Below are 21292 nucleotides of genomic sequence, written 5' to 3' on the forward strand. Positions count from 1 at the left end.
GATCTACTCAATGATCTGTAAAAGTTTTTCAGCATAACTACCTCGCTCAAGTGTTCTTTCTGTGGTCTTCCTACTGATGCTTTGAGTTTGGACAGAGTTTTTTGTCCTGGGTTTGTACAGTGCTTAACATAATGGGACATTGGTCTGTGAGTGGTCTCATAGGTACTCCTAGGAGGTTTATACTGGCAGTATTTTTCTTTTGTCTTTATAAATAAAACACTTGCGGGATGTATTTCCACTTCTATTCATATGTAATTGACTCAATGTTTTTGAGTCTGGAAGAAAATCAGTATGTGTTTATAAGTACTAAGTTTCACGTTGTCTTTCAATAAATTAACTGTAACTGTGCTCCTGATTTAAAATGCAGTGTTTTAGATCATTTAAAGGTATCCCCCCCCCCCAATGCCTATACTATAATATGTTTTATAATAGACAAAAAATGTTTTCAATTTTTTTTACTTACAGGGAAGTTATTCTATTTTGCCACTATCCTGTATAGAGTGGTTGATGGTTTTACACATTGAAGAAGCAATTAATTTATTTGGCTTACTGTGTTAATTAGAGTAGTGGATGTTTACTACTTATAAATGAGGAAAAAAGCTCCCTGGAATCAATTTTGGCACTTCTGCCATCACTGTAATTGCTAAAAAATTATCTTTATGCAATTAGTAGTGGCACCTGTTATAATAATACCTACTGTGTTTCTCTGTCTTCCTGTCCTCCCAAGAGTCTGAGAGCGATGATGTGACCTGGGATGTATTTCTCAAATTGGGGGAAGAAGGAGAGAAAAAATAGAGTAATACATGGAATGATGAATGTATGTAAAAGAATGGATGTCACAGCATGTTAATTAAATAGTCTGTATTAAAGTAAAATGGCTGAAGGTGAGTTAACTTTTACAAACCTTTGGTATTCATTTTCCGATTGAAATTTGAGGAAAGATGATTTCATGCCCTATGTTGAAAGGTGCAATGGGAAAGAGCATGGAAGACATTGCAAGCACCATGGTAATTACCCTGAACAACAAGACCGAAAGGTGGGTGTACCCTTCTCTCAGCTCACTAGGTTCAAATTAAACTTGATTTTTGCAATTTCATATATGCTATAAAATCTGCCCTAACCTTCCTGGGATGTCAATATATGTGTGCTTGAATCTCAGCTTCCAGAGAGCATGTGAGACTGCTGGGATCAATAGCTCGGTTCTGTATGTGTGTTGGGACCTGAGTATTGCCAGAACTATTTCTATGCCTGTGTTCAAAACCAGCAAGGAGGGTGCTGAGCCTGTTTCCCCATTCCCCGTGAATAGGGAAAAACAAAACAGAAGAAGGATGTGAACAAATAAACAAAAAATACGGATATATCCATGCTTGCATAAATCCTCAGGCACTGTTCCTTGTAAATGCCATGCATTTTTCTGCTAAGCAAGGGAAGCAAAAAGAATATATTCTGATTACTTTTGTTTGATACAGAAAGTAAGCATATTTTTTAACTGTTTCATGTCCAGAACCATTTATGACCAGTATTATGTCATGCAATCAAACATAGATAATCAAAACACAGTCTTGTCATTATAAAGATAAAATCTTTAGAACTGGGCTTGGAAAATAGTAAGCTCAAGGTAGCTCTCAACTTTAAGGCTGTTCAAAATAAAATCCAATTTTTACATGGTTTTTGTCCCACTCCAAATGGAAAAAAATCAACTGCTTGATCCATGTCTTTTTGTTAAGACAGAGTGCTTAAGTTAAACTTAAAGGTTATTTTTAATTTCTAATGCCATTTATATAAAATTCCATAATTTTTGGAAAAAGTCCAGTGGGACACACACCCACCCACATCCAGTCCCTGCATCTGCATTGTCAACTTGCCTGATGATGTTTTAGAATTTTACAGTATTTGGAGGGGTTTATCTTTTATTTTGAATGCCAAATACGGGGATTGGGAGTTCTTGTTAATATCTCAGCTTTGTTTTTCGTCTTGCAGTAAATCTCTACCCTTCATGTTTCTGAAGATCTTGTAAATTCTAATCTTGGATGTTAGGAAAAAAAATCAAAAGGCATATTAGAAAGAACCAATTATTATTCTAGAATTTAATTGTATTAGTCTTGTGATTTTAGGATATGTATTGTATCCCAATATGTGAGGAAAAAACAGGAGTTAGAGGCAAATTTCAGAATCTGAGCTTCCCCCCTCCCAATCCCCCATGCTTATATTAGATGACTGCAGGAAAAAAAGGGTGGTGGTGGGGAATGCGCATAAGACGTAGATTTGTTGATCACATAATAGTGCCAATTGTTCTCAGTGAGCAGTGAATGTTTCTGCGACTTAATTGTCCTCCACAATGAGTAACATGCTCTGTCTTGTACTAGGGTAAATCAGCATTTCAGAAAGAGAAACACGTGACTTTGTCTTAACGATCTGCTTATTAGAGTTGTTTCTTGCTTGGCATTAGAAAAATGAGCTAAACAGAAGTCACATCCATATGCAACCTTTCTTTTTCAAAAGTGATTAAGAAAATGAAATAAACATTTAAGGTAAAATCCTGGCTCCCCTTGGCACAGTGTAATGAACCTTCATGGGCCAAGACTTTAATCTTGTGGACTACTCTTCCTAGTGGAGACCTTCAGAAACTCCCTCTTCTTCAATGGGAACTGGCATCTCTGTGCAATTTGGCTTAATTCATAGCACTCTTCCCAATCTTTTACAACCATTTAGTTTCTGTGCAGAAGTTTCCTGACATTAGAAAGGGTATAGTAGCATTTAGTCAGAGAAATTTCCTTTTTGTAGCCCATATTCAAAAGAGAATTAAGTCAATGAGCCTGAAAGCAGGTATAAGTATTTTATTAAGTGAGGGCAAATATGAATATAGTGGTTGAATCTGTGGTAGAGATATGAAAGTTGAAATCCCAACAAAGCTGAAATTGATGGGAAAAAATATTTTAATGGATAAGATCCTCCTTGCTGATTGGTATTTTTGGTCACCTGTACTTTTACAGAGCTAATATAAGCTGGTTTTATGTCAAATTAACTTGTTCTGAAGAGTTTTCACTAGGAAATAATAATGTGATTTTATTTCTTTCTTTTTCATTACTTACAAGGGCACCCAACATCTAACATTCTCTTGCTAAATGCCATTGTAAATTCAAGTTAAATATTTAAAACCAACAAGGCCAAATAATTTATATGTAAAAGTGTAGAAGGATCTGGATAGGTTAGCAGTTACATTATGCTACTTGAGCTTTTTATGATTTTGGTGGTTTTATGAAAAACTGATCATGTCTAACAATCCTTATAAATCTTTAGTGAGATCACAACTTTGGCAAATAGTATTAATACAGCACATTTAGGCACCTTTAAGGTTTGCCATAACATCAATTGGGTGACGAGAAAACCTGGAATGATGAAAAAAACCCACGCCCAAACAACTGAGTGCTCATCACATTGATTATATGTGGCCAAATGATAATCATCCTTCTGAGAAGGTTTGTTTCTGGTAGAGTCTTGACAGCGTTTATCTCTGCCTTATGCTATTTAACATGGTGAGCTGGTAGAAAATACTGGTGAGGGGAGGGAGGGATAGGGACCAGAAAGGCAATGTTGTGTTTGTAGAGATATCAGCAGTGTTAGGTATTTAAACTTGGCTCTAGTTCTGGTCCCTGAAGAGACTTAGGGATGAGCCATAAAAAATGATTTGAAATGGGGAGAAAAGTGCTTTATGCAGACAATCTGGGAGCTCAGCTGATTTAACTTAGTAAGTGGAGAACTGGCTTGAACCCACTGTCTGGGCAGGTATGTGGAGAAAGCGTGGTAACAGATGTTTCTCATGTTTTCATATAATCCGCTGTCTGAAGACTGCATCGGGACTAGCTGAAACCTGAGTTACAGCGTATATTTTTAACATGGTGTGACATTAATTGTTGGAATAATTTAGTAACATTTGTATCAGGTTGAAATGTTAAATGAACCCTGGTGGTATTCTAGTTTGAAAAATAATTAATTTGGGACAATCCTACAGGGGTCAGCCTTGAACACAGAAGCTCCAGCTGGCTCTGGATGCTGTCGCAGTTGAGCAGTGGAAAGATGTTTAACTGTTGCGACCCTGGATGGAAGCTTGTGCTCTTGCAGGAGCATTTCGGGAAGTCTCTCCTTAGTAAACTCCATCATTAATAAACTCCCTAGGACCTTAAACCAGCCCTGTGCATGGAGCAGAAGACATTAATTAATTTATCCTTGCTTACACACATGATGGAAATACAGAAAGTATTGTTTCTGTCCTATTGCAGAAGGGGAGAGGGATGAAATTGCTTTTCAAACTGTAAAGCAGCAGCACAGTGTCCACTATCTAAATCTCATCTGGCAAACTATGGCTCTTGTTTCTATTGTCATAGCTGCTGAAATAAGTGAATTTATACTGATGGGCAATTGTTTTTTAGGAACAAAAGCATGGACACTTACAAGATGGATGATTCAAAATCAGGACAAAATCAAGCTGTAGCAACTAACAAATTGAGACGTTAGTTGTTTGATCCTTCCCCTTCCTGCCTGAATGGAGAACACAGTGTTGGGGCTATTTTGTCTGATGTCCGCTCAAAGCTACATTTTGTTCTGTTGATCTCCTCCTGCCTTTTCTCCAGGATCATCAATCAAGGGTGAATTTATTTTTTGTTAATTTTTTTTTTTTAAACTGTAAATCTTACATGCTTACCAAACTCCAGATATTCCAGTTAAAAGACCAACTGAGGACATTTTCCATATAAATGAGAACTGGAGATCTTGGTGTGCATCTGAGGGTGACTTTGGCTAATTTAGTATTGAATTGCTCTACTGTATATATGGTGTTACAAGGTGAATTGCTGCTGCAACTGTTTTACAGGCCCACGTCCCAGAAGTGTTAGATAGTCATATTTTTCATGGTTTCATTTAAAGGCATTTTAGCAGCCAGGCATTTGGACAAATTTAATCCCAGAGGGAGGGATTAACTGCTTTTAAAGCATGGTTTTTGAAAACTGGCATGATGTCATGCAGAATTCAGATCCTCATCTTCTCTTATTATCTTAATGGAAAAATTCCCTCGCGTTGTATGTATTTTCTTTTTTTTCCTTCAGTAGCGTAGTGGTGATATTGTGGGGGTTGACTGGTTAGTGTCTGATGTCAGTGCTGATGTTAAGGTTTGATGAGGATGTTGAAATGTTTGCTCTATCTGGAACGGGCTAGATGAATAGAAGGGATCCCACAGGGTAATTGTGGACTTGGTAAAGTAAATAGCATGTATGCGTTGGGTACCCTGCTTAGAAAATCTTATGCCTGTAAATACACTGTGTAAACCAATAAGGCTAGAGTTTTGACTAGTTGGAAAAAAAATAGGAATATGAAAACCACAATTCCAGGGGAAGGGGGGAAATTATTGAATTTGCCTTGGCTGACTCCCTGTACGCAGGGAATTTCAACAAAGGGGTGGAGGCTTAAGGCATTAACAAGCAAAAGAGAAAGAGAAGCGAGCAACTGCTTCCTAACTCTTGCAGGAGGAGACTGAAAATGAGCGATTCACTCCCAGGCTGTGCTGTTCTGCTGTAGGAGCATCCCCTTCCTGGGAATGCTGAGACTCGTGTCCGTGTCTAGAAGGTACAGTCAGGTGTATATCCTCAAGGTGTTACCTAACTTACATAAGAGATAAATTGTCCATAGACCAGGAGAAAAATAATCTCTCACCTGCCCTTTCATTCAGTTTCTGGTAACTCTTTGTAATATAATGCAAATTTATGAGGCTTTTGGCTCTCCAGCTAGCTCAGACTAGACTAGTGCCACTGACTTCAGCAGAGCCGTACCACCAGTTGGCACCAGCTGAAGGTATCAACCTTCAGCTGTAGTATTCTTACTTCCTAGAGACATTATAGGGTCGTTGTACAGGACGGGCGATATTTTGCTTTGATGCTGTGCTGCAGATCTCTGGGCTTACAGGACGCACCTTGGCTCGTAAGCCCCTGTGTCAGGCTGCTCTGTGGCAGGTTTGTACTCTGCTGGTCTGGCAGCGACGCTGAAGAGCTTTATACAGGGTGAAGAGCCTTGCTTCACTCGCTACAGCCCGAGGTCGTTTTGGCTCAGATGACTCAAAAGATAACTGCAGGAAAGGCTGTGACATTGGGAATCCCACGAATTTGCTACCAGGGAAGGAGTTCAACAGGTAGTAAGAAGGATTATCTTTAAGAATGGTGTTCTCTGATTGGTTGCATAGTTGGGACGGAGGGCGCCCAAGTGTTTGTTTTGCCTTGTGAACTTCCCAGCATGTGGGAGGATGTCTGGAGGCTGAGGGGTTACAAATACAAAATGTGGGTGGTTGGTGCCTCCTGTCTTCTCTGAAGAGTGTTTTTAAACCATCTATCGTTAACTGTGCCAGGAGAAGGAACTGAGCACTGATGACCCCAAAAATGCACTGATGACCCCAAAAATACACTAAAGCCCCTGCAATTCATATGGCACTAGAGCCAATGGCACTGTTTAGCTTTCCAAATAGACTTTCTGGGCATTTCAAAGAAACGTATTCTGCTACTTCTTGCTGAAATTTATTTTACGCTGCTGTGTGCAACAAATATATGTTTGGGCAGCTGCCACAGGGACAGATCATGGCTCTGGCTTTCTTGTTGCGATGCAGCTTAGCCATCTATCTTGCCTTGTTGAGGAGTCCCTCAGCACGGCAGAGAAGCGATGGAGAGGCGATGTGCAGCTCCAAGGGCAAGTGGGCACTGCTACTGCCCTGCTCAGGGACACGGGGCAGCCTTGTGGGCAGCCCCCATGAGTATCCCTTACTTCTTGTAATGTACTGCACTGCTAGTGCACATCTAATTTGCTGTTTCAGCCACTACAGCTGTCCACATGTCCTTTTTTCCTCTTCAATATCTGTAACTGGCTTATTTTCCCTACCCATGCTTATGCCCTTGAAATGTATCAATGAAGAATTACGCGGTATAAATCCCATTCAAGGCTTTTCTGCATGGGGAAGGTCAATGCTCCAGTACTAGCATGCTTTGTCATCTACTGTGGCTTTTTCCTCAGAGGTACAGTGGCCTAAATATTCCAAAGTACAGTAGCCTAAATATTCCAAAGGAAGGATTCAAATATAGGGTTATGTGGGCTTTGCCAGCTGATATTCTCATGTATGTGGATTGTTCGTTGTGTTTTTTGTTTGTTTGTTTGTTTGTTTGTTTGTTTGTTTTGTTTGTTTGTTTTGTTTGTCCTTTTTTGTGGGCTTTTTTTTCTTTTTTTTTTTTTTTTTTTTCTCTTAGGCATGGGGAAGGTAGGAGGGGATGCAGAAGTAACTTTGTGCCTGTGCCCTGTGTTATTTCTGGCCTGCTGCTCTGGGCTTTCAGGAACTGTCATGGGATGCTCTTATTTTCAGAACTATTTGCAATGATTCTTATTTTAGCTTATTCATTGTTGCTTATGTTGAATTTCACTGTTAGGTCACTAATGGAAAAGTTAATATGAATCTCAGTTGTGAAAAACCACTGAGACACACCTTCTGGCAGACTAGGGTAAAGAAAGCTGTCTTGGATTCTGGATTCTGGTGGCTAACAGCTGTTGCTTAGGAAAAGAGTTGTAAGAAATGAAGTGTAACATTAAAGTATGGGACTTCTGCTTCCAACACTCAGCAGGGTAAAGACTTTCTAAGCCACAAGCTCTATCTGATTCACCATTTGATCCTTGTGATTTGATTCATCCCTGTGATGGACCAGCCCTTCATTAACTTGTCTGACTCCTTTTTGACACAGTGACCTGTGCTGAGGCCTTCCAGTTATGTGCTTTAAAGGGAACTCCCTGAGAATTTCATTGACTGCTCCCAGCCTTTACACTGGGAGAAATTATGAATACTTTATTTCTTATTTACCTTCTCTGTGTCATTTGTGATATGGTAGATGCTCCTCATGCTTTCCTTCTCTGATTTTCTAAGATTGGAAATTTCGTCCCCTTGAAGAGAAGTTGCTTCCTACCTCTAATCATCATTTTGTCTTTTCTTTTTCTGTCAATGTTTTTGAGATAGACTGGCTGAGGGCACGGACAATATTCAAGATTAAAGTGTCCTTTGTATTTATGATTGCACAATGATTTTTTTTTTTTCTTACTCATTTCTTGTAATTCTTTCACTTTTTTGACAACTGCTGAGCACGAAGCAGCATGGCTTCCTTCCCCATGAGTCTCCGCTTTAAGAACTTTCTGCTGATTCACAAGGCACGTCTTCTGTTCCAACACTTCCTACATTTCAAAGTACACCGTCCTTTCTTTCATTTTTGTGTGGCATCTGAGTATGTGGCATCTGGGATTTCACTTTACTCAAGATGCCAGGAACACTTTTTAGACCTCAGAAAATCAATCCATGCCTTTGCCTGCAGAAATTAAGGGATGCTTACAGTAACAAACTTTTTCCAGAATAGAGTGATTTAGCTCAACATGCTTACAGCAGGGCCAGAATCAGGCTGGAGTCTTCAGATTAGTTGGCTCTATTAAGATCTATGTGTTGACATCCGCAGTTGGCTTGTTTCCCTCTTAAAAAACAATTTAAAAGAAAATTTTGTTACTGAACCTCATTGGTATATTTTCCTTAAGTAAGATGACTTTCTTTTACAGCAGCTGCTCGCATCTTTCAAATAGCCTTAAAGTGACATCCTGTGTTGTTTCCATAGCCTAATCTAATTTGCTAGTACCTAAGCGCAGAAAAAAAATTCAGTATTGCTAGGCTTTAGTTTTCTACGTCAAGATGCTTTGGTTGTTTTGTTGTTCAGGTCCTGTATGTTCCATCACTCTTCCTGCACTCAGTATTGTGGGTTTCATAATAGGGGCACTTTGCATATGTGTTTGTCTGTGTAACCAACCTGATAACAAATGTGGCGTGCTGTCTAATGCCTCAGTGCATATCATCATATAACTGTTAGGAAACATTGGACTTGTTGAGCGTGACCTACTTGAACAAAGCAATGAAAAGCATTATTATTGATAATTTTTCTTGGAAGTCCTTCCTATTCTGTTCCAGGAACTGGCTATAAGGGGTTTTCCAGCAACAGTGCACAGTCCTTTATATATTTCTGCCTGTGCCTCGTGTGTATTATTTGTAAAATTACATATCAGATCTACCCCAAGCGTCACTAAGCTTTGTATTGGAACAATGTACAGTATGAGCCAATAAATGCGCTCTTTAATTACCATTTCCTTTTTTTTTTTTTTTTCCCAGAAAATGGAGCCAGAAGGGAAAAAGGAAGTTTGTTCTTTGGGTGTCTAGCTCAATTAATTTTCTCTGTTATGTCCCCCAAGATCCCTAAGACACTTAAGAGGTGTTGTGATGTCTGGTTCATCTGAACCATCTATTAAACATTGGCAGTGCGAGTCACAAAATGTCCCCCGGTGTAGACCAAGGTTCTGATCACACTGATTAATGTGTGTGGACTTCAGAGGCTCAGTCCAAGTTTGATAACCTGCCCACCTGCAGCCTGCTCCTCTCCAAAGCACATTTTGATGAGCTCCGACTGTCGTGTGGTTTGTTCCTTCCCTCACTGATGCTCCAGATAAAGCTTGTCAGGGTGTGAAGGCAGTGGCACAAAAGCTAATAAAGGAAGACCTCGGCCATCCATCACGGTTACAGACTAAACAATCCCGTATTGTTGAAGAACTGGCCCCTTTTTGTAATAATGATAAAGAAATCTCTACGGAACAAAACCAGCAATGTTTCTATTTTTAAGGCACATTTTAAGGGCCCCGTCTTCTCTATGTGCCCAACAAAAAAGTGTGAATCAAAGCTACCTGTTAGATTTAGATTTGCAAGAAGTTACCAAATGAAGGGACTGATTTGGGGCTCAGGCACTGAAAGGGTTAAAACTGAGAAGACAAAAGACCATGGTGGTGGGAGCTCTTATTCCCCTTATCATGAATAATACTGGGATTCATGTAATGAAAAGTTTTCAGACCATCTCTTTGTGATCACTAATGCCCAGGCTCTTGGAGGTATGCAGGACCTGCTGAGAGTTGGCAGCTGGACCCAAGAGGAGAGAATGATTCCCAGTCATTGCTATTCCTCTATCTTCATATGAAACCAGAAGCAGATGTGAGACTAAGAGAAAAACAAGGCATTTCACCTGTTGTCTCTGCTGTTGCCCCATTTCTGCTTGTTGTTCAGCTGTAACTTCAGCCTTGAAGGCAGTTTCACGTGAAAGCTTTGTAGCCCTTCTCCATAGTCATGCCAGGTTCAGACTGGGTGCAGATTTCAGCAGGGTCAGAGCCTCCATGCTTACTGGTTCCTCTGTCTAGAGGTTCCCAGCTTTTGCTGTTGCACCCTCTAATGCAAAGATGCCAAAGAAACACTTTTTAATGCTTTGACTTGTATATTTTTCCCATAGATGCTACTCTTTTGCAAATGCAGAGGAGCACTTGGGGCAGAAGCCGGGGGCATATGTTACTGTCCCCTACCGGTACTTTATTGCAGCAGCAGGGGTTGCCAGGATTGCTGCACGCTGGAGAGAGGTCTGTGGAGCACACCAAAGGCTGTGACTGTAGTGGACATCAAATTTCTGCGCGCATGGGGCATTTTCTTATGTGTTCCCCGGGATCTTCCCAGTGGCTCTCAAATGTGGGCCTTGCGTTGCCACGAATGTGAGAGGGGCAAACCTTACTGCTGCTGGAGAAAAGGTGGGAACACCCGGCTGAGAAAATCCTGACAGAAAGTGTTCATATTCAAATCTTGTTCTCTGGCTTTTCACGTGGAAAGAAACAGTTTGGTCTGTGTTTGTTTCTTTCTGTCACTCAGTATCAGTAGTGCAGCTCTGTAACATTTTAACATGCAGATGTCATGAAGAGTTCATACAAGGCAAAGTAAGTATGGCTAACAATTTATTATTTGTGTTATTTGCAACTTGTCAACCTAAGCAGACTCATCACCTAAATTGTCTCAAAAATAATCCATTGCCATTCTGCAAGTATCAACTTAGTCATCTGTAGAAATCATAGGGAAAATTGCCTGCAGGAAGAAATGATGATGTTAAAATCTGGGCTTTTTAACGTTGGGTTGTTTTTTCCTTTTTTTTTTTTGTTTTCTAAGAACAGGGATTACACTCACTTCATTCTCAGAATTGCTTGTGAGCAAGACAGGCACGCCTGCTGGGGACTCTCAGGAGGCATATTTTTAATGTTTTGCTTTGTTTTTCTTGGTTTAAAGTAAGGACCTGATTCTGTAAACTAGTGGCAAAATATGATTTGCAGGTAAACATGTTGCCTCCTAACCCCTTTGTTATTACTAGTAGCTATTGAAAATATGAAGCACAGGACATTGAAAGTAAAGTAAGATGTCATCTGCTCTGTATTTTTTCCTCAGTGCTGTATATATGCCCATAAAGCTTGTGCCCACCTCTGTAAACAAGTATGTGCGTGACTAACTTATTACCACATGTTGTTCCAGAGGGTACCTCTATAAACTTTCACAAATTCAAGGACTGAATGTGTTGATCTAATTGAATGTGACAAAATTCAAAGGCGTTTGTACGTGGAGAACAAAACCAAGTCATTACTAGCAGCTCTGATTTTTTTTTTCTTCTTTCTACTGTAAAGCAATTGTTCACAGGAAAAAATACTACATGGCTCTGTGGTCTTTGAGGTATGGAGCATCCTACTATTCCTCTGTAACAATAGTCTTTCAAATAAATACGCTGCCTATTGGCTCAGCCAGTGAGATTTGTCACACATACACATGCAAAATATATTTCAAAGACTTATCTGTCATGTAAGTTTTTAAAACCATTTCCCCTTATTGTAACTTTCTGGCGATTAAAGCCACTGATTTACACGATAGCAATTTAACCTATTGTCTTGAGAATCAGGCGGATGTGACGTTTGGTCTTTATCTTTCCTTTTAAATGAACAAGAGTTCCTGGCTTGTACAAAAACAAGAAATTGCAGACCAAAGCCACTCCAGTCCTGTCTTCTGGAGGAACATGGGAACAATGGTGTTTTAGGCTATAGGTGGCAACTGGAGGAGCTTCTTGTTCATGTGCAAGAGGAATCTCTCACAGAAGAAGGTATATTCATTTCTAATTAAGTCAGTGATAAAATTATAGAGGGTTATATACTGGCAGATCTTACTTGATTTTATTCCAATTTGTTAGTGTCACCTGCTCTATTAGAATTGGGGGAAACTTGAAGTCTGCAGCTCAAAACAGTCTGGGAGGTGAAAAGGAGCTGAAAGGAAGGGTTTTATACCCTGTCTTTTTACTTTGCCTGCTTTGTAAAACTGAAGGGCAAACAAAGAAAAGCAATATCTGATTCAGTCGCAATAACAGAGCGCATGCACTAAAAATACACTAGCAAGTGTGTAGTCTGAGAATAATGCCTATTGTTTTCTTTACCATTACTTTGTCGTCACATTCCCATGCCGTTGCCACTTTTGGCTATCTTGCAGCAGTAACAGCCTTATGTCATATTGGTATTTGCAGCATTATATTAGACTGAGTTTTATAATAGACCTTTCTTTTCCTGTCTTTTTTAAATAAGGTAAACTCAGCATTTATTTATGTGGCTCTGAACTGGATCTATATAATTGACATCAATAATTGACATCAAATCAGAATTTGTCTTTGCAAAATGTATTCTAGTCTTTAATTGGACGGGTCTTTTAGGGAAAGGTGTGTCTGGTCTCCTGGCATTAATATATAAAGTATGGTATGTTTAAGCCTCTCTAGTTGCTTATATGATTACTGAAATTAACTCACTAATTGGAGCTCCCTACAGATTTCATCCATTAACTGCTAATGTCTTGCCAGAGAACGCATCTGTAGTTCACCATCTGCCTGACACTCATATCCTATTATTATTTCTGAAGGCCTGGCAGTACAGAACATATTTTATAGACATACGGAGAACAAAGGCTGATGTTTAGGTTGTGGAAAGCAGGAGGCAATGGTAAAACTGATTTTGGTGAATGGAAGTTTTTATCCTGGGTCTCTAATCTCTTCAGCATTTCCTCCCTTTACTTCTTGCCCCTTAAACAAATTATCACCCTGCAATCAGTGGATTATAAACATGTGGTTGTAATGGTCTGCCAGCCAGACCTGTTGGCTGGTGTGAAACCTATATATTCTTTCCCTTTATGGCTGTTTGGGCAGGATGCAAGTTTTGTGTAGCAGAGCTGACTTCTACTGGAGCAAAGTTGGTTGATCCAGTCTGGTGTGCTCCTTCATGTCAGGTTGCCTGATAAATAATGCTGCATATTGAAAGGATTTGTGTGTGCAATGTGTTAACTTGGGTAAATTGGAATATATGTGTATGTTGGGTTGTATCTCCTGTGGAGGTAGTCCACATTTCCCTGCAATGAGAAGTGAAAATAGGAATGAGGAATAGTTATTCTCCTAGTTTACCTATTTAAAGACACATGGGTGGCTAACTGAATCACTGGCAAAGTCTGCATGGATTATGGCTTTCTGAAATGTTGTAGAACCTCAAAAATAGCTTTATAAAGAAAGGATAGAAAAGGGTGAGTTGTGAAGCAGACTAAGCATCCCAAACTAAGAATATTCTAATATCTCTCTTTGTGATTTTTGACAGATGCTCCTCTTGGCAGTGCTGCTAACAAACTTACTGCTGGCCACTGTAATATCAGGTAGGAAAACAGGTTTGTTTGCTTATGTTTAGGAACTGTAATACGTTTCCACTGTTTCTTCTGTGAGATTTGCCCCCTACCCCCCCCCCCCCCCCCCCTTTGCCCACCTAATCCTGCAATCCTGGCTCAGGCAGTATTCTCGTCATGCTGGAGACATGGGTAAAGTTACTCCCTTTGGCTCTTTACCTTGCAACAAGTACTGTGTTGAGTCACAAAGACTCCCTGAAGTCAGTGATGTCTGGCTGAACAAACATTGGGGCTTTGCTACTGCCCCCATTCATTTTAATGGTATAGCAGGAGGCAGGCATGAATGAATGAATGCATGGCATTCCTCAAAGGATCAGGACTGAAATTACCCATGCAAGGTTTGGGCCAGCAGAAACAAAGCAAAAAAGCCATTTCACTAATGCACATAATTAAAAAAATCTATGTTTGATTCTATGGGCTGCCATGTCAGGCATACAGTCTGCCTGGAAGTGGGAGCTAAAGGTTCAGGACGTGCAATAACTAATGGGGATAAATTCCTGAACAAGAAAATGATTGTTTTACATTGCAAGTGATGTTGTGTTTTGATATCCAGGATCATCAGGTTCTTTACCTCAGGAGTCATCAGTTTCCCGTTGCAGCCTTTTTGGTAATGATCACATCAAAACTTTTGATGGTTCTTTCTACAATTTTGCTGGGGACTGCAGTTATCTCCTTGCTGGGGACTGCCACAAACGTTCCTTCACACTCTTAGGTGAGTCTGAGCAAGACACCAAGAAGTAACAAATGCAAAATGTTGTAGGCATGTGACATTGCATTTGTGCTGGGTTCCATCACCGAGAAGAAAAGACAGATAGTTGTCCTTTGTCAGATAGGATGGACCACTGCATAAAAGGATCTCGTTTGTTTTTTTTTAACGTTTTTTTTATCTCTTTGTCTTCTGTTATCCCTTGGTAATACAGCTCTCGCATAACTAAGCTTTCAAGGAATGGAGATTTTCTTACTGGCTCCTCTGAAGAGGGAAAGTGAGACCTTGTTTAATTTTGAGTTTGCTAGGGGAATGTGGCTGTTAAAGATAGATACAGGAATAGGAACTACATGACCCTGTAGAACTAATTTTACCTGTATGCTAAATCCCCCCAGTAAGAAAAATCCCATTCTGCAGGACAAAAGGACTTTGAATTAACATGAGCATCTGCAGTGTTATACTTGGGGATGGGCAAGAGATGATATGAGAACCAAAACTATATATTACTTTCATACCAAACTATTTTCATAGATATTCTTATATTCACTAATAACTGTTCTGTATTAGTCATAGTTTAAGATGACTTTTTACTGACTACAAGTAAGTTGAAGTAAACTGATCTCATCATTCCGAAAAGGAACCATATACCAATTTAAATAATTTTCTTCTTCAACTTGAACAACTCGGTACAAATTTTTTGTATGTAGAGAAACCCACCAGCATATGTGAAGTATGAATTGATTACAGTATTCTATGTAATCAATTAAATCTTAAAAAAAAAACAAACATGAGTGGACACTTTATGTTTATATTGGTCACATAAGTATGGCATAATCTATTTTTGATTCCTATCTTAGTATATGTGTGTGGGTTTGTTTTGCTTTTGGATACCTGGCTGTGAAATACAATCTACATTTCTGAGTAAAGCATCCAGATCTGGGCAGAGCTGGCTACCTCAGAGAAGGAGGTCCAGAGTGGGTGGTGTATTGCGCAAGGAGCTGCTGTAAAGCCAAAGTTAGAAAATGGGCAAAATCGGAGAAAGGACTATGGCTGAACTCCCCAGCCTCTTCTCTCTCGGAGCCTGAGCAAGTTGTCTCCATCTCTATGCGCTGCTGCTTTTTAAAAATTCAGAGTGAGCTGACCACCAAGTGGGATAGCCAGTATTGGCATCCACGTCTTAAAGAACAGTTGAGATGGTTAGAGGACTTATAAAGAACAAAGATATCCAGGCTCAGTTCTTCCATCAGCTGAATGGATTCAACCCCCTTCTCTTACCACTGAGCTATGCCTTGTTCTTGGGATGAAACCAGGAAGGGAAAGAGCAAGACAGATCGTTGGGCACATCTCCTGTGGAAACTCCTCCAGTGTGCATGGTAGGATGTAGAATTCACTGGCTAGAGACAGCAATGGGGAGAGTGTGAGTCCACAGCCAGTGCCAGGTGATGTGCCTGCCAGAGGCTGATGCCAGCCCTCATCTGGGGACTATCTCTCCGTTTCACATTAAACAACTATGGGATGAAATAGATGGATGCCCCTTGAAAATCTTAGATGATATGTTCCCAATCCTGTAATGTGTACTTATAAGTTGTCCTCCTGAGTCCCAGAACTAACAATATTTGCTCATGTCTCATCTCTACAGGTGACTACCAGGATGGGGAGAAAACTGGATTCTCTGTGTATCTCGGAGAATATTTCAATCTTCGCTTCTCTTTAGATGGAAGTGTGATGCAGGAAGACAAAAGGTACCTGTGTGAACAAGTATTCCAGAAGAAAAAAACCCGAGTGTTTGTGTGTCATGTTCTGAGAAATTCCTGGTTTTCTTCACAGGGTTTCCATACCTTTTGCCTCAAATGGCATATTTATAGAGAAGGAGGCAGGTTATTATAAAATATCCAGTGACGAGCATGGCTTTGTGGTGAAGATTGATATCAGTGGGAATATTCAGATACTCCTTCAAGAAAAGCACTATAATAAGACCTGTGGGTTGTGTGGCAACTTTAATAAATTTCCTGAAGATGACTTTAGAACCCAGGAAGGTAAGACTACAACTAACTGATTGTATTTTAATGTATGCTCTGCACACTTTTCCTGATGGGTGATACAACAAAGATTTTGCCGATTCAGCAAAATGTTTCTACACAACCTGTCAGGTACCTCATCTTGATGCGCCAGAAAGCTATCTGGCTAAGTTCTTTCATCTTCCTTTCTCCTGAAAGGAAATTGCTGTCACATCTCATTCCTGAGCAAAGCCCAGAAGTCTGAATTTAACACTTTTAGAAACCTTGAATCTTGAAATACAAAGATAAAGCCACAGGCTAAACAATTTACAATATAATGTGTGGGGAGACCGACTAGGAGAAGATCCAGCAAAAAGCACGTGAGAAATATTTGTTGATTCAATTTCTAATTTTTCATGGGTTAGACAAATGGGGGTAAGAATAGGTAGTGTTGCAATAGCAGAATATTAAATCCTGGGGGTTGCTACTGGCAGGTTTGTACTTGGATTTGGCATGGGATGCTGTTCTATAAAGTGGTTACCTTTTAATGACATTTTCCTGTCTGTATGGGCTGTTGGATAGGAGGTGCAACTTGTATCACACCAGTTCCTAATGAGAGGGAGAGACAAGATTGCTTTTGCTACACCTTTGTGCAAAGTCTGCCAGTGTGGGCGAAGACTAAGAGTTTTGGAAAAGCCCTGAATATGACTTTGAAGGACTGATCTTGATTTGTGGTATTTCAGAGTGTCTCTTAATTCTTAGCGCTTACCTGAAAAAGAAAGGTTTAGAGTAAAGTTAATGAATACACTGATATGTTAAATTGATAATGTAAAGTATGTATTAAAAATAAATGACACAGAAAATAGAAAGAGAGACAAAGCAACTTGGAGAAGAGCCTGGCAGTGCTCCAGGAATGTGTCTTACTGACACTTGGGATACATAAGCATAGCTTCAATGTACAGGAAAAAAACCTGATTTCATGTTATGCTAAAATGATTGGTCAGTCCTTGAGCAATGTAAATAATAAGAAACAAACTCAGCTCACAGAATTGTTTGGCAAGGCTTGGATACCTTGATGTCTCAATGTGTTGAGATCTGAAGTTTACATCTTGAGACAATAAATAGGAGTGAGACTCTTATAAAAAGCAGGAGCAGAAAAGGAGACTGTATTGCCTTGGTCTGTTCAAATGTAGAAAATTCCCTTCTGCTGCTTGTGTTTAAATGTGTTTCATGCTGTGTTTGTTTAACTTGCTGGAGACTGTATCCTCCCTCTTAAAAAAGCAGCGCTTTCAGAACCACAGATTTTTGAATGTAATGAGGTACGTGGCAGGGTCACTGCTTGGAAGACCTGAAAAATAATAGAGAAGGTGACAGAGAACATGCGTGGCTCTTCCTGTATGAGGAAAGCCCTGACTTCTGTAACCTTCATGGACATATAGATCTGTGATGTTAGCCTGAAGAATAGAATCTTATCTCAGCAATTCTGCCAATTTTTTACTCTGATACGATAGACCTTTCATTTAAACTAATTTGAAAGGAATTAGAATTAGCTATGTTTGAATTCGTTGTATCAGTGAGGGACATCACTATGCCCACACATCTCCTTGGCAGCTTTGCTGGTGGGGTGGTTCATATGAGCATTTCTTAACTTGCTCCCAGTAAAATCAACTTTTGATTAATTCGGACCAATTCTTTTTGGTAAATTGTTGAAGCTAACTTCCAGGTGAAGGGCAACAGAAGCAGCTGGGAGAGGTAATATTCTTTAAATGAAAGATGTAGGCAGCCTATCGGTAACCTATGAAGCAGTTTACCCTTTTCTTTCCACTGCAGTTTTTATTTGCTCTCGTTTTAGAGTGAGTAGATCTCATAAAGATCAACCCAACCCAGGATGTGAGCTTCATGTAATGACTTAGCGATCTGAGGGCACTGAAATGTTACCTTACAGTTGCTGGCAGACCGAACTCTCCTTTTGTAGTGTCCACTGCTTCCTGTTAAAATCTGGGCATATTATGATTTATCAGATTGGGCCCTTAGTTCTAATCCAATAGATACGTTTCTGGGCTGGCTTTGTATTGATAACAAATACAGTAAGATCTTTGAGCTTCAGAATAATATGCAATGGAAGCACAGTGAGCAAAGGAAAAAGACGACAATCTAACGTTGCCAAGATTACAGGCTCTCCTCTGGAAACCCCTGGGGAGCACTATGCAGATCTGAATTTCAGGGGTGAAGGAAGAGAGATGATGCTAGATGTTATGCATCAGGTATTGTGCTATAGCCAATGAGCTTGTCAGATAGCTGAGATGTGTTAAACCTTCCTCCTTAAGATAGAATAGCCTTTAAACTGCTTTGATTTACACTGAAATGGTAACCGGTTGCTAATAGTTCTTGCCTGGTAAAAGGGGAGCCTATAAGAACCAGTGCAACAGAAAGAGGTCTGCAGCTGAAATATTTTCTTCTGTTTCACAGTTTAAAAGCTAATGCAGTACTTTTGTATCATCTTTGCATCTGCTTGCATAGGGGGAAACTCATGTGAATTGATGGCCCATTTCTAGGGCTTCTTTGTGGCACCAGAGGACAAGATCCCAAAGTTGTGCAGAAGTCAGAGTTGTCATAGATAGAAACTAGCCCCTAAACACTGTCTTTTGTGTAGTATTACATGTTTTGTCATGGTTTCAACAAAATGGCAATGTTTATGTTGAAAACATGATGTTTCTGTATGTTAGAAAAAAAATCATCGTGGTTTAATAACAAGGAGAGTTAGTTTGGTTTGCTCCTAAAAGTGGATTATGATATAGAACTTCATTAATGATATTTGGATTATTTTGGGCTGGTGGTGAAATAAGAGGTGAAGCACCTGCTGTATTACTGGACACTACTACTTACAGCAAGTAAATAAAGGAGGTGTGAAAGAAAGGGTGTTTAAACTAGTGAACAGCGTGTGTTTTTCTTTTTTCTTGATATATTTATACTCATATTCTATAATCTATCCAATCATGTGGTATTCTCATGGCACTCTTATGGCTTCTCACTGTCTTTTTGGTGTGGAAACTGAGAACTATTGATAGTCTGAGAGGATAACATACCTTGTTTCTGTATACACTTTTCATGCTCAGTTATTGAGGTTCTGGAGGTCTCAGTGATGTGTCTCAAGCTATGATACCCTAGAAAATTAACATTGGTAGGACCCAGCTTTGAAGGTAGTAGCCTTAGGCAGTAGGTCTTGAACGTCCAAGTTTCCCCAGTAAGTTTCAGAGTCGCAGACACACACAGACAGAGGATGCGGTGCTGAGTCACTCTCATTGACATAGTTGGTTACTAAACTAGTTCATCCTGCAGAGAAGTGTTCATGTCCTGTCGAGACTTAAACAAGTTTGATTATATTTTACGGGGTTGCTTGTTTTACTGCCATACCCAATAAATAAGCCAGCTGTCCCTTGAGAGTTTGTTCTCACACTTTAAGCGTAACTAAAATATAAAAAGAAAGTTCTCAGAAGCTATCCAGAGTTTTTTGTTTGTTTGTTTTTCCCCTAGATCCTAATGAAGGAGTTAATTTCTCCTCTTTTTCCTGCCAGCTAGGCTCTGATCCTTTATAGCCAATCCTGTGAATGCTTCCAAGACTTGGTAATTGAACAAGCTCTGCTTTCTGACATCTTCATACATTTCTAACTGGTTGCCAGTCTTTGCTCGTACCAGAAGCATGCTGTTGAGTCCTTTCTAGCTGCTCAGATTTGATCTATTTGGCAGCCTTCAGCCCATGGCATTTGAGCGTCTCATGATCATTGTCATGAGCATTTTACCACTGGGGATCCAAAGCACAGGCCAGAAGAGATGACTTACAGAATACTGCAGAGTAAATCTGATACAACACGGGCAACTTGATTCTGGAATCTCCTCAGGGCATGCACACGTGAGCAAGTTGCCAAAACCCCATAGCCTTGTGGCATGTTAGTGGTCAAAGGGCATACTCTTACCTTGCAGAAGGGGTAAGGTAATCTCTCCCCAATGGCAGAGGCTGCAGTGCAAGCCCATAGAGGTTATTTGTGTGCCTGTAGCCTCAGTCCTGGCCTTGTACTCTTATCGTTGAGCTGTCTCACAGTGATATTGCTGTGATAGGCACTTGGATGTCTAGGTTGTCGTTAAAGTTTATTTGTGCAGAAGAGCTCATTCAAGTCCAACACAGGGATATTAATCCATCATTTTGTTATTTGTGCATGTTACACACTTCTAGCATTATGGAAGGAAAAAAACCCAATTCAAATTAATCCATTGTCTCATTATGCTTTTCTTGGCACTGGCAGGAAGCGTATTTCTGGGAATCTGTCTTCAAATTACAAAGACATTAATGATAAAACAATACCCATGGCTAATTTTGGATAAAGGCTTGATATTCTGAGCCTGCTCCAGCTGTCAGCAACGTATTTCAGCCTTATAAGCTGCTGAAATACGGAATATATAATGCCACTGGAGAGTGAATATAGGTTAAACAGGTAGAAGCAGACAGTATCTGCAAGGAAAAATCTGATGTTTCAGGTAATGCATATGACTGAATATGCAACTTCCCTGTGTGTAGTACCTGTTTACCAGACACTTTTAAAGCATGTTCCAAACTCACAGTGATGGTAGTGCAGATAATTATTTTTTTTCCCTTAAAAAATAAACAAAAGTTTTTGTCATTCAGAAATCCAAATTTTTTGGCATTTAAAAAGATATTAGTAATTTCATTTTAGGCAAGCTTAAAATTTTGTTTGGCCTAAGTAAATCTCATTTTCTTTCTTGTATTTTAATTTGAAAGCAAAGCGGGTAGATTCACAAGGGAATTTAGGTGTCGTTTATAAACAATACAGATGAAGACTTGCCTTGCACCTTTCTTCATTGTATAGCATTCATCTAAGATGCCAGAAAGCTGCATTCATAACCCACTAGCTTTATTCAGAG

At 39.7% G+C, this 21292-nt stretch overlaps 1 protein-coding gene across 1 annotated transcript in view; it reads left to right on the top strand.

The window, feature by feature from the left end:
* Positions 1–11977: 11977 nt before the first annotated feature.
* The window catches only part of VWF (von Willebrand factor), a 147120-nt gene continuing 137805 nt past the window's right edge, over positions 11978–21292 (top strand). The window contains exons 1-5 of the mRNA XM_082479000.1: positions 11978–12047; positions 13570–13624; positions 14205–14363; positions 15997–16099; positions 16185–16393. Coding sequence (XP_082335126.1) covers positions 12018–12047; positions 13570–13624; positions 14205–14363; positions 15997–16099; positions 16185–16393 — 556 coding nt within the window. The 5' untranslated portion in view covers positions 11978–12017. The remainder of the gene's footprint in view (positions 12048–13569; positions 13625–14204; positions 14364–15996; positions 16100–16184; positions 16394–21292) is intronic.

Source organism: Vanellus vanellus (genome assembly GCF_965231255.1).
Source record: "Vanellus vanellus genome assembly, chromosome: 1".
Taxonomy (NCBI): domain Eukaryota; kingdom Metazoa; phylum Chordata; class Aves; order Charadriiformes; family Charadriidae; genus Vanellus; species Vanellus vanellus.